Source organism: Gambusia affinis, linkage group LG22, assembly GCF_019740435.1.
Source record: "Gambusia affinis linkage group LG22, SWU_Gaff_1.0, whole genome shotgun sequence".
Taxonomy (NCBI): Eukaryota; Metazoa; Chordata; class Actinopteri; order Cyprinodontiformes; family Poeciliidae; genus Gambusia; species Gambusia affinis.
This window is the reverse complement of record NC_057889.1, coordinates 5,285,957-5,303,307: the sequence shown is the minus strand read 5'-3', so window position 1 is coordinate 5,303,307 and position 17,351 is coordinate 5,285,957. Positions and strand designations below refer to the sequence as shown.

General features: G+C 38.3%; 2 protein-coding genes across 2 annotated transcripts in view; one reads left to right on the top strand and one right to left on the bottom strand.

The window, feature by feature from the left end:
• The first annotated feature begins 849 nt into the window (after positions 1-849).
• heca (hdc homolog, cell cycle regulator) lies at positions 850-15,945 on the top strand. The gene is made up of 5 exons (XM_044105718.1): positions 850-1,453; positions 5,472-6,489; positions 8,091-8,257; positions 11,409-11,563; positions 15,502-15,945. Exons 1-5 carry the CDS (start codon positions 1,291-1,293, stop codon positions 15,664-15,666), a joined length of 1,668 nt encoding a protein of 555 aa, XP_043961653.1. The 5' UTR covers positions 850-1,290; the 3' UTR covers positions 15,667-15,945.
• Positions 15,872-17,351, bottom strand: part of mtif3 (mitochondrial translational initiation factor 3) — a 16,569-nt gene continuing 15,089 nt past the window's right edge. The window contains exon 5 of the mRNA XM_044105719.1: positions 15,872-16,844. Coding sequence (XP_043961654.1) covers positions 16,617-16,844 — 228 coding nt within the window. The 3' untranslated portion in view covers positions 15,872-16,616. The remainder of the gene's footprint in view (positions 16,845-17,351) is intronic.

The window sequence follows — 17,351 nt, the reverse complement described above, 5'->3', positions numbered from 1 at the left end:
TTCCTTTGTCTTTATTTGTCTAAAACAGTTGCACAAAAGTTTGTAAAAGTAATGGAGAAGGATTATGAAAGAGTTTTACACGACCCGTTTCTCTGCCGTTCTATCGACTTCACCACTTTTTTGCATTCTGGTTTTGGTTCAGGTTTATGTTTGTTTAATGACAAAAACAGCTTTAAAAAAAAATCCAGAAAAGCGGAGACATTATCAGTGTGAATAAAACCGGAAAGTCTTAAAGGTTGTGGGAATGACGACGCTGTTTGTGTCCGCTTAAGTGCGACGTTACTGTATGTTTGGCTCCATCATTATTACCAACAGGACTGAAGTTGGTTCTGCTGTGGAACAAAATAAAGTCTTTACACTTGAAAACTTGAGTTGTGATTGTTTTTCTTAAATATCTGAATTAATTTAGAAATGGCTTCATCTGTTAAAAGTGTAGCTTTCAAAAGAAAAATAAATACCACTGATAAGAGAGGAAAAAAGAAAGTGGGTTTTGTTTTCATAAATTGCTCCTGGCCTCTTAAATCCTCTGGTATGGATCAGAGGAAATTTTTGTCATTTAAGGGATTAGAAATACTTGTACCATGTTGTATTAGTCATTAAATTAAAAGATTGTTTTGTTCTTGGTGCAAAACTTGGAAGGTTTATACATTAATTAATCTGATGCAAAAACATACAAAACAAATATACAAGACAAAACAGACATTTTTCTTCTACCCTGCATGATTTTAAACTGTAAATGGAATATAAAAAATAAGAAAATAATTGCATGACTTAGGCATAAATATGTGTGTATATATTCTCAGAATTATTTTTTTTCAGTGGCCCTAATCCTCTTCCGTAGAAAACATTAATTTTGACCCTCCGTGTAAAAAGTTTGGACATCACTGCTTCTTCCATCTAGACTGTTATTCGTTTCCAAATTGCTGTCTCCTTTGTAGTTCCTGGTTTCCGAGTGGACTTGAACGCGGCACGTCGTTGACGGCCAGCGGCGGGGGGCGGGGCGGGACCAGCGGACGTCAGGGGGTGGAAGAAAACAGCAGAGCAGGAATCAAAACAAGACACGGACACGCCTTCACTCTTAAAGGTTATAGCAGCTTATTTCTTCTACCTGCTGCAAGCAGCAAAACCCGCGGCTGGAGGGAACCTCCGCCGCCAAGTGAGGCGCAAAACAGAAAGCGCAAGCGCTCCGTCGAAGTCCGCAAATGGAGTCCACAGAAATGCCAGACGGCGCTGACGGGAGGCGCTGATAGAGGTCGAAATCCCAGCCGACGTCGTTGCGAATCGCGTAAAATGCCCAACCAGAAGAGCAGCAAGGGGAAGAAGAGCAAACGCACGAACAGCAGCGGGGACGAGCAAGAAAATGGAGGCTGTGCGGCAGCAGCGGGAGGCGCGGCCGCCGCGGTGGTGGCGGCTGCTGCAGCTACCGCTGCGCCCCGGACGGAGCGCTCCAACGGTAAGAGATGTTGGAGAAGTTTGGAGATGTTGCTTTCCTTCCAGGAGAAACTCTGGCTTATCTGCACCTTTTAGGCACTCATGCGCTGCGACCCTGCCGACGTTTTCACCCATCCGATCATAAATGCATGAATTAAATTGATTGATTATAGGCAAACAGAGGCGTTACTGCTCGAGGCCTTGCATGAACTGTTTGAATTTATGAATCAGCTAGTCGCTGTTCCTCAAACTCAGCTGGTGACACTGATTTTAAGGCCATCGCGGCTTGTTTGACTCCAACAAAACAAGCTTAAATCACATTGAAGTGCGCATGTTGGACAGGAAAGCGGCCAGTTGGACTCATAATCCATGTAAAACTTTAAAATGCTCTCCTGCGGGCCTCAGCTGTGGTTTCCTGGCGCACACCTTGTCCGCACTCAGGTTAAGCTTGTGGCCTTCTTCCTCGACAGTAACGCTGACACCTCACCGCTTGCGTGCGCACCCTAACTCCACTGACAGCAGCTGGAGAAGTCATCCCGCTGCAAGCCGCACAAATATGGCTGAGGACGAGCTGTCCGTTAGAGGGCTGCAGCAGGACGGAGTCCGGCAAAGTAAAACCACAAATCAGCGCATAAACAGCGGAATTAAAAGGAATAAAAATGCAACTTTGCGTCATTTGTGCCGTCAGATTTTCAGCCGAGGGGCCAAACGATAAACAGGTGCAGCAACACAACTTGTTGTTGTCATTTCTGAAACTTTTTTCTCACCTTGTCACGTTTCAACCACAAACTTCAACATATTTTTCTTTCATTGAGATTTTATGTGATTGAACTAAAACAACATGGAGACTTTTTTTTTTCTTTTTTAGCTTTACATTATGCTATAAAGTTATTCCCTCATCAGAAACATAACTAAAGTGTTGGCTTGAGTCTTTCATGCATGTTTGAGAAGTCATATAATCTCCATGACAACCATTCAGCTGTAAAAAACGCCTGGTTGGACCTAGCTCCGCCTTCGAGGACACAGTTCCTCCTCTGAGCTTTCTCGTAACAGACTGGCTCCTTAAGACTAGCCAGCAGCAATGAGCAAACACCTGTTGGAACTGCTAAGTTCGTTATAAAACGTTCTTAAAGGGTTAATAGAGGAGCCATGTTGTGATGACTTCCTGGAGGCGGAGTTTCAGAAAGAGCAGGAGTTTTTAAAGAGACAGAGGCCCAATTTCAAGGTGCTAAATTACAAAGTAAAATTTATTTTCTGTCATATTTGACATTTTTGTAACAGAAGGTAACATTGTTACTTGATTTGCTATAAAATGATACTGTGTTTCTTGAAAACGTATATTTCTCACACAAAAGAAACCCCTGAAAATGAATGAAGCTGTCATTATTAAAGTCTGAACGGGTTTATTAATAGTTTAGTATTATTCTATCTGAAATACAGTCAGTGGACAATCAAATCTTGGTATGTTTGCATTTTCAGATGGACTGATGAGCGTTCAGTGAGATTATATTACATTATTGCCAAATTCAGCTTTAAACGTCTCCACAGCTAAATATGTTTTGTTCACTAATGTTCACAGAACATCTGGATTCATAACTTATCCACCGTTTTACTCTGTTTACTTGTTGAGCGACTTGAAATCAGTTGGTTTCATTGGGTTTCATGTCACATGTTTCAGACTTTTTAAAGAAGTTGGTTTGTTGCCTGAACACTCAATTAAACATACTAAAGTTTGTGTTTGTAACATGGCAAAGTAGGAGGAAAAACATGTTCGTAATAATAACATTTTTGGCCCACAGTTGCGGAAATTGGCGTTTGGCTTCACATGGTGGTTAAAAACACTCACAACACACAATAAAAGGATCACAACAAAATCACAAACCTCCAAACCAACAACAGACACAACCTGACAACAACTGAGTAATGTCACTGAATTTGGGATAAATTAGTTCTTATAAATTTGCTTCACCTCCAGAGGGGAGCTTAACTTAAATCCTCAAATATGGTGACAATTTGTTGGACTTTTTGTTTTGGTTACTTTTTGTTTAAATTTCCCAGCATCCTTTGCTCCATGTTGATGATCTTATGTGCCACACTGATGATTCAGTCTCTTTGTGTCCATACCACCTGCACATGTTAAAAGTTTAAATACTTTAAATAAGATACTTCTTTACAGTCTAAAATACTTTCGCTTATATTTAATTTTCTGACTTTAATCTACATTAGGATTGTTTAAATTCATTAAGCACTTCCATTGTGCATAAATATTTAAGTCAGGGGTGACCAAAGTGCGGTCCGAGGGCCATTTGTGGCCACTTGACTGATTTCTGTGGCCCCAAACTGCAGCTCAAGAGTGAAAAACATAGCTAATGCAGATTACTTTTTATTTTTAAACACTGTTTTTACAATGGAAAATGTTGATTATAACAGAATGTGCGTGTCTTTTTATAACAAATTTTCTATTTGGAGACTTTTACTGAAAAACCAATTTTGTTGCTTCACCAAAATCAGCTTTTATTTAACTTATTTAATTTGGCTAAATGTAGCAAGGGCTTTTGAAAGAAAGTGACTCAAATCCTGTTCTTATAATTGAGAATGAATTTGTTCAACTCAAATTTATTTTCAATTATATTATCAATTCGTAAACTAGAAGCCTTTCTTCTAAATTATTTCTAAAAATGTGCAAAATTCTTTACAATTTTTAATCTACGATAAGCAATATTCCTTAGCATCAAAGAAAAAAAAGAAAAAATGGACTACTTTATTTGCTTTTTTAACCTTTAAAGTTTTTTTTTCCTATATGACAAAACGTTTGGACACCCCTAACTTATAGATACTTTACAAAAAAGAGTTAGTTGCACCTGTTTGCTTTTTTATTTTTACTTATTTTTAAACATTTAGATTGAGCAAACACAATCTAAATGTATTTGCTTATTTTCTTGTAATTCTCAAGTATAAAAACAAAACAACAACAAACAAAAAAAAAACAACTGCAACGAACAGAAAAACATTCACAAATCCACAAAAACCATAATAAAATTGATTTAAAACCTTTCCACAGTTATGCATGAATGGACTTGGGCAAGAAACTAATCCCCACAAATGATTAATACATAGATAAATATAACTATAAAACATTTATTATTCATCTGAAACCCCCAATACGATGTCCGAGTTTTGAATGAGATCAAATTAAAGATTTCTTCATTAACACTGACACAACACTGGTGTGTAACAAAGACAGAGAGCTGACAGCGCACCGGAAAAGAAAGTAAACCCAACACACACACACACACACACACACACACATACACCCCTCTCATGTTATCAACTCGATGAAGCCGTCTGCCAATGTTTGTTGCCCTTGTTTTTAAAAAAGCTGCTGACAGTCCCGAATGGCCTAATTCAATTCTAGAAATAGATGCTATTAGTGACATTTTCACCATTTTCTGTTTTATTTTAATTCAGCTTATGGTGAAAAATCTGCTTCAAAGACTCAGACTAAAATGACACCCAGTAAGAGCTTTATGTGATCCATTATTGGAACAGTAACAACAATGTTCATCAGAACAATAGTCAATCAATCTTGATTAATCGTTTCAGCCCTTATCAAAATTATATGTTTTTTCTGAAAATCTCAGATTTAAGCTCAAGATGGGGAGCTTTAAATCTTTTACCAACTGATTGGCTTTCTTGAGTCTTGGCAATTAATCAACGACTAAATTAGCTGTCGATTATTTCTGGAATGGATTTATCTTGATTAATTATTTCAGTCCTACTAACAGTTGGATGTTTCTTCTGAAAATTTCCCAATTATGTAGGCTCAGCATGTGGGATTTAAGTATTTTACCAACTGGTTACCCTTCTTGAGTTTTAACAATTAATTGGCGACTAAATTAGATAATTAGATAATTGATTTATCTCGATTAATCGTTTGAGCCCTAATCAAAATTGGACTCTTTTTCTGAAAATGTCAGATCTAGAGTCATGTGGGCTCAGGATGTTTTATCAGCTGGTTGCTCTTCTTTCTGTCCACTCAGAGGTCCAGTGCGCCTCCCCTCTGGGCTGCAGTCTGGGCCGCTCCATCGACCTGGAGAAGGACGACCACCAGCGGGTCCTCTGCAACAACGAGCTCTGCCCGTACGGCAACTGGATGCACCTGCAGTGCTTCTACGAGTGGGAGAGCTCCATCCTGGTCCAGTTCAACTGCATCGGCCGCGCCCGCTCCTGGAACGAGAAGCAGTGCCGGCAGAACATGTGGACCAAGAAGGGCTACGACCTGGCCTTCAGGTTCTGCTCCTGCCGCTGTGGACAGGGCCACCTGAAGAAGGACACCGACTGGTACCAGGTGAAACGCATGCAGGACGAGCGCAAGAAGAAGCCGTCGGAGCGGAGCGCCGGCAGGACTGGGGCGAGCGGGGGCGCCGTGGGGCCTGGAGACGGTCCGTTTGAAGAGCCTAAGAAGAGCAAGCCAGCAGCAGGAGCAGCAGGGGCAGCAGGTGGGAAGTTATCCCAAAGGGCCTCCAGCCAGGAGTTACCTCGTAGACAATCAGTGGACCGCCAGAACTCCATAGAAAGAGGGGCACATGCGGCGGGAGGACTGTCTCCGCTGGGTCCCCCTCAGAAATCCCCATGCGACTCCCCAGGACTGTCCCCTCCCAGCGGGTTCAACTTCTCCCCAACGCCTGTTCTCGGGTCCGGAAGTGCCGGGCTGCGAGGTTCCCGCCAGCTGGGCGAGTTCTTCAAATCGGCCATCCACATGGACCCCCAGAGGAAACACCTGCTGGCCAGCGGCGCTCTGAGTCGCCCCGCCGGTTCGGCTGGCGGTCCTCACCTGGACCCCGGGTCCGTCTTCCCGCTGCAGCTGTCCTTCGCCCTCCCGCTCCACCCGCGACTGACCGGCGGCGGAGGGGACGGGACCCACCCCCACCCGGTGCAGTTCCTGAGGAGGCTGGACCTCTCAGAGCTCCTCACCCACGTCCCCCGCCACAAACTCAACACGTACCACGTCCGCATGGAAGACGACGCCCAGGCCGGCCAGGGGGAGGAGCTGCGCAGGTAAAGGTCAAAGGGGTTAAAGAAATGCATTTAGAAAACCACTCTAAACTCATCCTTACACAACGGCGTTGTACGACCATTGTAGGTAGAAAAAAAGAAATAAATCTACTTCATTTCTGTAGCTAGCATAGCTGTACTACACATTGAAGAAAGCGTCGTACGCCGTTCTACGTACAAAAAAAGAAGTGTATTTGCCCCATAAATCTCAGAAGTTTTCAACAAAAAACAAGGAAATTTCTGAGCTTTAAAGGTTAAACATTAGCAAGAAACCATCAGAAATTTTATATTAATCTCAGAAATTTTGGAGAAAAAACAACCATGAAAATTTCTGAGTTTCAAAAGTCGAACAAATTCATAAAATTCTTTTTTTTCTTGAAAATTTCTGAAATTAATCTCAAAGTTTTTTAATTTTTTCTAGAATTTTTTTTCACTTTTCAAACTCAGAAATTTTCAATGTTTCTAGAAAATTTTAGATTAATCTCGAAATTTTGTTTTTTTTGCAGCAAATTTTTAACTTTTCAAACTAAGACATTTCCAAGTTTATTTTTTTATGAACTTTATGAGATTAATTGGAATTTATTGTGACAGTAACAAATCAAAATTCTTATAAGGAATTCATCAAGATAAATGGTAAACGATACAATAAATACCCAACCTTACACTGTATGCGCTGTACAATGGCTGCTGGAAAAGACATGTTCCATTGTTGATTTACCATCCATAAACCACTTGGTGCATTCTTTTTGGTTGTGCAGGAGGCTCTACTGATGCTTTTCAAAGATGTACATTTGTATAATTGCGTATCTGTTTTCAGCCATTTCCACGTGTGAGCGTAAACACCGAGTTAGGGAGTGTGGCCAGCAGCAGCTTGAATTTAAAGTGACAGAGACCATAAAACATCTCATTCTGAAAGAAGCTCAAAATGGGTAGAACCAGACTAAAATCTCATTATCTACGAATGATTTTCTGCAAAGAAAATGTAATGAAAACCTTTTGTATCACCCATAGAGCTATACTAAGGTCACCTATAAAGAAACTGAGTATGTGATGACTCCTTCGTGTGTAGAAACACTGCAGCACAATTAAATTGCTGCTGCAATTCACTCTAGTCTTCAACATAGAAAGAGCAGAGCTCGTACTCCTGGGCTTGTACTTCTGTGTATGTTTGATTAGTTATTGACGGGTTTTTAGACGCTTATAATGAAATTACTTCTAACAGGCTGCTCCCTTATAATACCAAAAAGAGAAAAAGGTTGCAAAAGTACAACCAGGAGACGTAGAGTCAGCCAGGTTCAAAGCAAAAGAACTTAAGGTGTTAAACAAAAACAAAACGCCGTTTTCTTTGTTTTCCGGTGTAAATGTTTTCAGCTGCTTTCCTGTTTCCTCTCTACACATTCCTCCTTTTATCAATACCAGCTTTTGGGTCGGGGAAAAAATGTCCACGTGGTTTTTGTGCGCACTGTGTATGTATCTAAGCTTCAGCAGCAACACAAATTTATTGAATGAGTTTATAACAGAATGACTTTGAGGCTCCCACCAGGTTTTTATCCTGATCTATGTTTTTTTTTTTTTTTTTGCCCTTTGGCTTCTCCATCCTGCAGGTTTATCCTGTCTGCTCTCAGTGCGAGCCAGAGGAACGTGGTCAACTGCGCTCTGTGCCACCGCTCGCTGCCCGTGTTCGAGCAGTTCCCCCTGGTGGACGGGACGCTGTTCCTCAGTCCGTCACGCCACGACGAGATCGAGTACGACGTCCCCTGCCACCTTCAAGGTCAGGTTTGAGAGTACCAAATCTGTACAGTTACAAAGTCTGATTTTTACCACTTCCTGGTCACTTTTACTTGATGAAACTCCAATAAAACATTTTAATCTTGCTGGTTAGGTTTGCAAGTTATCATTAATGAGTTAATCTAAAGCTGATAAATCTTATCTATCAACTAACGATTAATTGGTAAGCATCTAATTCTTAAAAACTTGAGTTTTCTGTTTTATCAGGGGTTAAATTTTTCATAATATGCTGAATCTAAAATAAAAAACAAAAATTTTTAACATTATTTGTGTCACCTGCATGACTGGATAAAGAGAAAACAGAGTTTTTTCCCCATTATTAAACTTATTCATATTTATAAAATATAATAAAACAGGAACTTCTTGATTGCTGAACAGAAAAAAAGATGCAAAGAATAATATAGAGATGTTCATACAGAAATACCATCTTTGCTCTTGAAGAAAAATCAACCTTACTTATTTGGATCATGTTTTTTTCTCTCATCACTTCTATGCCTTTGTAGCAAATCAATAATTTTTAAATCAGAAGTTATGGTCATAACTTAAGAAAGGAGTTTGTTGAGTGTTTATATTTCAAAACAGAACTGCATAAAGTGTATTTTGTGTCCCACATCAGACACTTTTTGGACCTTTTCTCTTCCCTGTTCTAGGACATCCGCCATCTTTAATCTTGTATCAACTTGCTCCATCTGCAGCGCCCTCTGCTGGATGGCGGCCAAACTAACACTAAAATAAGGTCTAAGCCAGTGTTTCTCAAACTTTCAATTTCACTCACAAACCATCTAATTTTACATATATGCAACCTGAAATTAAAATATTAGTCTCTTAACTCACTTATTGTCATGAACCGGTCTACTGTGGGCATTTTGAGTTTTGTGAAAAGTGTGTTTTCTAAGTTTTCCAATAATGTCCAACACATTTGAAATAAAAAAAGAAGTGTTTTTTTACCACCAAGTGTTGTGTGCATTAGCAACATTCAGGCCTATTTGTAATTTAGAAGCATAATTAAAGAAAAATAGACTTGAGTTACTTTGGCAGAAACACAAATCCTCATCTGCTCCATTAAATATAATAAATATAAACTCATGTATTTATCTATTGTATTTAATCATTTAAATTAGACTTACCTGTTGAGGTGAGAGCAGAGTATCATGAGGAAGCAAAGTCATGAAAAAAGAACAGTTCTCACGGCATTGAGCCGTTCAAAAGAACTGAATCGTTCGTGAACGACATTAAAACTCGCAGCAGCTATAACTTAGCTTCCTCCGATCTTATAAGTAGTCCTGGAGTTGTCTTCTTTCCATCGGTATCTTTAGTTTTTCTTTGGAGTGACCCACTAAGCCACTTTTAGTTTGTTAATCTTAACCACAATCCTTCGGTAAACTAGCTGTAGCGTCGCACTTTGAGCTGACGTCACGGCAAATAAACGGTCGTTTACATGCAGTACCTTGCTGACCACCAGGGGGCGGATTATAGTTTGAAAAAACCTGGTTTAAGCGGATGATTTTGGTTATTAGATTGGAACTAATTTTAGTATAATACATTATCAATCTACAATTAATCACAAGTCAATTGATACCGGCCTTCCTTGGAGAAACTTGAAGCTGTATTCACCAGAAAAATCTTACTCTGCGCTTCATGTTTCTCCATTTAGATAGAAGTTGCTTCTTCGTTGTCCTGCTTGTCCCAAAAAGGAAACTCTGCACTGATAGCAAGAGTTCTCATGGAAAAAGTCCTTAAAGTCTTAGTGGAGAGTTTCCATTTGAATTAAAAAACTGTTTTCACATTTTTCAGATCGAAATCCAACTGAAGAGCTTTTAAAAAAACCTGTATTCAGATAAACTTTCACTTGCAGGTCAGTCTCAGAATAAGAGCATGCATCATAAAATTACTGTCTAAAAAAAGAAAACACTGACCCATCAGTCAGCGTTGGGCGTGGAGATGTAAGATTTTCTGCCGACTACTGCACAGTCCCAACATGAATGTGAATCAGTGCAGCTGCAGCATGGAGCGTCTTTAATGTGCTGACCCACAAGCTTTGATATTCTTGTCTTTGATATGCAGAGGCATGGAAGGGTTGTTTATTCAAGGGTTTTTTCACCCTTCTGTCTGCAGAACCAAAGGAGAAGTGAGAAATGCCTCATACAGATTTAACATGGTCTAATTTTACTAGAACACTCTGTGGCTGTATGAATAATATCGCTATTTTTTAACATTTCAAGCAAGAAAGATTTAAATTTGGTCTTTCTTAAAGGGAAAGGTTAAGAACCCCGAGAAATACATCACCAGGATTTACTCACCTCTTTGTATATTTATTTCTTTTAAACACTAAGAGGTGGATAGAAAACCCAAACATTGTACTCAAGTAAAAGTAGCACTACTTTGTATTTTTACTGAAATAAAAGTAGAAAGTAGCAGTCCAAGAAATTACTCAAGGAAAAGTGAACAAGTATTTGGTAAAAAGTCTACACTGGTCAAATTATCAATCATTTAATTTTTAAAAATTACATCACGAGACAGACTAAATTATAAAGTGGAAATTTTGGTATTTAAAGGACAAAAATGACAATAATTCATATAAGTAACAAAAAATAACAAAATCAGACAAAAGAAAATGTTTCCATATCAGTTTCTGTCAATAAAAAACTTATGAGACTAACAAAAACAGCAGGTTTCTGTCTGTACGTGGTGAATTTTTGGTTAAAACATTCAGTTTTTTATTCAGTGGGCAGAAAATTCAGAAATTTTACTCAAGTAAGAGTAGAAATACTTCATAATAAAATTACTCATGTAAAAGTAAAAAGTAAAGCATAATAAAACTTTTTCTAAAAGTGCATTTAAAAAAAAGGTTACCTAAGTAAATATAATTGAGTAAATGCAACTAGTTACCACACAACTTTGCAGTTGGAATATTTTAGCAAATTAAAGGTTTTTTTTATGCAAATATAAAAAGCGAGAACCCATTCTCTCCTGTAACTGTGTTTTCTTAGGTTTACAGTTTTAATAATCATCAAAAAAAATTGTTTAAAACATGGGAGAAAAGCTACTTTAAACATCTTCTCTTATAATAACTTTTAAATACTTTACAGATTAATTTTTCTGTCTAATAATTTTTGTTGTTTGGCTTTCAACAGGTCGATTAATGCACCTCTATGCCATCTGTGTGGACTGCTTGGAGGGCGTCCACAAGATCGTCTGTATTAAGTGCAAATCACGCTGGGACGGGAGCTGGCACCAGCTGGGCACCATGTATACCTACGATATACTGGCTGCTTCACCTTGCTGCCAGGTGGGTAAACTGACCACAGAGCGAATTAATATTTATGCATGATCGTCCACCCTGGAAATCTGATTAGTAACACCCACCGTCATACATGATAGCAAAGTGGCAAATTTCCATCTCCAGTCCCGTTGGCTTATTGTTTTAATAATAAGGGGAAGAAACGACGGCTTCAAAAAAAAAAAACTCTTCATGAAGGAGAAAAGGGGGTAAAAAAACAGTTGTTTGCAATTTGCAGTCTATGATAATTCAATCATTTTCCATTTAAGTCAATACCTTGACTGGAGTTTGCATAGCGGCTAAAAATATTTTTATACAGTTAAGCCAGGCTAAGCTAAGCAGGCTAATTGTTAGCATAAGGCTCCTTTTGTTGTTTAACAATAACCATTAATATCTTTTATATATTGTTTGAAGTTTATTTTTTGTTAAATAGGACATTAAATATTAATCAACATATACATGAAATGATAGCAAAGTAAATAATTTCCATCTCTAGTCCTGTTACTTTTATGTTTAGTAAGAAAAAGCAGCCTCAGACTGCTACATAAAAACTATTTATAAAGGACAAAAGAGGGTAACAGTGGTTGTTTGCAATTTGTAGTCTATAATAGTTCAATAATGCTCCCTTTCAGTTAATAAGCTGACTAGAGTTAGCATAATGGCGCTAAAAACAGAGTTAAGCCAGGCTAAACTAAACAGGCCAACTATTTAGCTAAACTGCAAAAAATGTGCTCCTTTTAGTCCTTTTGTTATTTTAAAACCAGCATTAATATATTTTTATTTATTGTTTCAAGTTTGTTTTTTTTAAATAGGAAATTCCATATTAAAATTTACCGTACATACAAATATATGAGATGACAGCAAAGTGGCTAATTTTCACCTCTTGTCCCGTCGCATATATGGTTAATAATAAGAAAAAGCAGTTTGCAATTTTTTGATTGATTGATTTTTATTACAGACTCAGAGTCCAGATTACATACAAAGAGAAAACAAAGACAATAAAAGAATAAAAAGTACAAAAAAATAAACAATACAAACACATGACTTCTAGCCTTACAAAAGGCAATCATACCAGTGTCTCCAGAGTACAGATGAGTACTTTATTGCACTATATTTAACATTTGCCAACAGTAGTATAATTTTATTATTAGACTCATTTAAGCGACAAATAAATCTATACATAAGTTTTCTCAAGACAGCCATCAAAGTGCTGACTCGGGCAGATACAAACAGTTCACTGGCACTGGACCATCTGGGTTTATTTAATAAAAGTCTAAGTGCATCATTGTAAGCCACCTTCAATTTTTGAAGACTGGCTTTTTTAAAATTGCACCACAAATGTGCAGTATACAGTGATGTACAATATGATCTAAACAAGTTCAGCTTCACTTCATCCGAACAGAATCCAAATTTACGGACAAGAATATTTGCCTGAGCGTATAACATTCGAACCTGACGGTAAATGTCCTCATCATCAGACAGACAATCTGTCAACATATGACCAAGATATTTCACTTTAGTTGAGACTTTCAATAAAGACCCAGACAGTTTGAAATGTGGAAATAGTCTATTTTGTCCTCCTTAGTGCGACAGATCAAGATGGTGCTTTTGAAGGATTGAACTTAACATCATGTAACTCACCATATGCTGAACAGACATTAAGCAGCTCCTGAAGACCAGCTGAACTTGGGCTAAAACCACTAGGTCATCAGCATACATTAAATGATTAATAATAGTATCACCAGCCATGCAGCCGGTTCTACACAGGTTTAGCTGCTTAGAAAGATCATTCATATAAAAGTTAAACAAAATAGGAGATAAAATGCTTCCTTGTCTGACTCCATTGCTGACATGAAAGGATGCAGACATACAGTTGTCCCATTTCACCTGCATAGTTTGATTAGCATACCAGTAGGACAGACATCTTACTATATACTTAGGTACACCAGCTTGGCACAATTTTAAAAATAGTTTTCTATGATTAACACGATCAAAAGCCTTGGTGGCGTCTAAAAACACAGAAAAACTGTAGAATTTTTGCTGTTATAATTTTTCAGTAATTCTTTTAGTCCATATATACACATATCAGTGCCATGTTTGGGCTTGAACCCAAATTGATTTTCAGTAGACATTACTATCTTTGCAAATTTTGGCAGAAGAATAAGTTCAAAGACTTTAGACAGTGTATTAGCTAGGGCTATAGGTCTGTAATTATCAGAGCTGCCAATTTTACCAGCTTTGTTTTTAATCACAGGAAGTAAAAGAACATTCATCAAGGATTCAGGAATAAAACCATGCATAATAAAACCAGTGAAACACAAGGCAAGCAGAGGGACAACTCTTGAACTGGCAAATTTGAGATGTTCAGCTGAAATAAGATCCATTCCTATAGATTTATTTACAGACAGTTCTTTAATTGCTTGATAGACCTCGTGTGTTTTGATAGTTTCTACAGTGCTAACTTTGTCAACCTGGAAGGGTTCACTCTGTACACAGGTGAATAACTTGCTGTAGTGGTGTTGCCAAAAATCTACAATCATATTCACCCCAGAAACACCATCAACAGTGTAAGGGAGAGAGGATTTATTGTTATTGATAGTTTTGACCTCTTTCCAAAAGGTTTTTGTATCCTTTCCTAAAACTTTTTGCCAAGGAATCAGCCCTCATGGTTTGCTCATTCTGTTTAATGAAGCGTAGTGCATATTTGTATTTTGAAGTGGACAGTTTTTTCTGCTCAAATATAGGGCCCTGTCTAGGTTTACCTGCTAGAGCCCAATATTTAGTAGCTTCGCGGGCTTCATGGTGGAATTTAGACACATATGTGTTCCAACCTGGTCTATTTTTAATCTTTACATTACTCTTATTATAAGGCAGACTGGCTCCCATAAGCGCTTCAATTATGTCAAAATATAAGCTAGTTATATTGATCCTATGTTCAATTTTAGAGCAGTTACAGTCTGTGCAAGTAACTGCCTCTCTTGGTAAGTTAATGGAAGATAACAGTTGATCAGTTTGGGCATAGTAAGAGGCTCTTTGTTTATTAGATAAAGAAGACCAGTCTATTTGCATCTGTTTTTGAATACTGTTCTTATTTACAGTTGCAGGTATATGATCAAATCTAATTGATACCTCGAAAGGGATGTGATCAACAGTGGACACATTATATAAGATATTAATATATATCAAAGCAGCATGAGCATCTGCTGTAGTAATACAATGGTCCAACCAAGATGTAGTATGCCAGGCTTCACTTATATAAGTGTAACTTGCAGCTGGCAAAAGTTCTTTACTTGACAATATTAAATTAAAGTCTGTACAAAAATGAATCAGGTGTTTAGCAAACAGCGAGTTTTTATCTGAGATGTCTGCATTCATGTCACCCAGGACATAGATACTTTTTGACTTCTCATTTTGCATAAAAGAGCTAATATAAGCAAGTTTACTAAGGTATTCTTCGTTATGATGACATTCATATGGAGCATAGACATTTAAAATAATAAATTCTTTGTCATGCTGTTTCACGTGTACTGCAATACACCAGTCCACACCTAATCTCATGACATTTATCACTGATAATCTATAATAGTTATATCATTTTCCCTTAAAGTTTTTAAGTTAACTAGAGCTATCATAAAGATGCTAAAAGTAGAGTTTGATTCACTAATGTCAAATTAGTAGCATAGCCTATTTTATCGTGCTGTAATAAACGGCTGTAGTACGTTGACAACATGCTAGCTAATGCTAAAACGGCAAGATAAATGTGGGTAACCAAGGCAACCAGTAAGAACAGCGGTTCGGGTCTTGCTGCAGTAGAGTTGCGCGCGCATCCGCTCTGTTTACAAATAAGCTAAACAGGCTAATTGTTTAGCTAGACTGTTGGCAAACAAACAAACAAATCTGCTAGCAGTGTTAGCTCACCTGTATGTCCATTTTCTGTTTGTCCTCAGGCTCGGCTCAACTGTAAGCACTGCGGCAAGCCGGTGGTGGACGTCCGAGTCGGGATGCAGTATTTCTCAGAGTACAGCAACGTCCAGCAGTGTCCTCACTGCGGCAACCTGGACTATCACTTCGTTAAACCCTTCTCCTCATACAAAGTACTAGAGGCTTATTGACAAACATTTCAACACACGCTAGTTCAGATGCTTTTTGTTCTCATTTTCTAACACAATCTAGGAAAGATCTTTAATTTTCTGGGGCCTTAAAGGTGGTTTTTATGATTTTAAGTTCTCCCTTTTTTAAAAAAATATGATGGAAGAAAGTGGGAGAGAGAAGTGTTGATAAAGTGTGGAGCAAACACATTTATCTGAGACAAGTGAATGTATCTGTAAGCCAAATTTGCTTTTATTTTTTACCAAAACCGATCTTAAAATAAAGAGAAAGATTCACACTGATGATGGCGTTGCTCATTCTTTACATCTTCAACCTTTAGCAATCATTTCATTTATTCCCACATAGTTTGGAAAACTAAAACCAGCATTTAAAAGCCAATCACAATTAGAAAAAATGAAGATCCATGAGTAACCTGGAGCTTTTTCACCCAAATACCCATGTGCTCACACCCAAGGCTATTAGGTTACAGGAATATGTTCTCTCAAAAAGCATCATCATCATCACCATCAACTCTTTTACAGCTTTTATTCTGCCAGAGTGTCGACGTTGCTGCTTCATTCTCTCCCTTCTTGTCCTTGCACGTCTCTGTAATCCTCATCTCATCTTACAGCAGCGTCTTACTGCCTCTGTTTACTGAAACATGATTCAGTTCAGCCACTCTCAGGTCATTTTGAGTCTATTTCTAGTTATTTTGCATGTGTGTGTAGTGGATTTATCTTACTGTGAGGTCATCTTGTCAGCTGGTTTGTGGGTCTGGCATCTTTCTTAATGTGACTTGTGTGAACGTTTCATGTTTGTTCTGCTTGAGTCCAGTATTTTTCTGTCATTTTAAGACTCGCTGACCTCCCAACATGAGAACCCAGCTGCCTCCGTTGATAAATATGACCTTAAACGCTGTGAAGCTGCTGTAACATTCAGGCACCGTTTTGTTCGTGTGAAAGCGTCTCTCCCATCACTGCTGCACGACTTCCTCCTTTGTGTCCGTGTTGCTAACAGGAAGCGTTTTACTGGCATCAGGTTGCAGCTCCTCAGCTCTGGTCTTTGCTTTCTGCGCCAGCTCCTTGGCGGACGGCGGTCGGAGAACGCACATGGCCGCCTGACCTTCTCGCGTGACCTTTGGCTTGGAGACGAAGGCCGTCATCATGGTCATTTGCTCCACCATTTCCTCCAGAGTTTTGTCCTGCAGAGAGAAAAACTTCATTAGATCTTATCAGAAGTGACCTTGACAGAGTTGGGTAGTAACTGGCTACCCAAGCTGCCTGCAGTAAGAAGATTATGTGTGAAAATTTATTTACTTAAGTAGAACCATGAAGAAGTAAAATAATAATAATAAAGCAACAGTTCATTGTCCAACCTCTCAGTCTCACTGACAAATGCAAAATCTTACCAAGTATTTTTTGTTCAGTTTCTATCAAAAATGTTACAAGTAACTTTTCTGCACGATAGGAGCTTTTTAAAATAAATCATTCCTAAATATCGATTAAAAAAAGTTCCAGATCATTGGCAGATTATTTCACTCGTAACATGAGACAAATGTGTTACAAAAGAAACGTTACTTTTAAGTTAGTTTTGTTAACTAAGATGTTTGCAGTAGAAACTAGAACAAAAATACTCACAGTGCTGGAAAGCGTCACAAAACATTTTCTTAACTGGCAATTCATCTATTTACACCATCAGGCTCATTTAC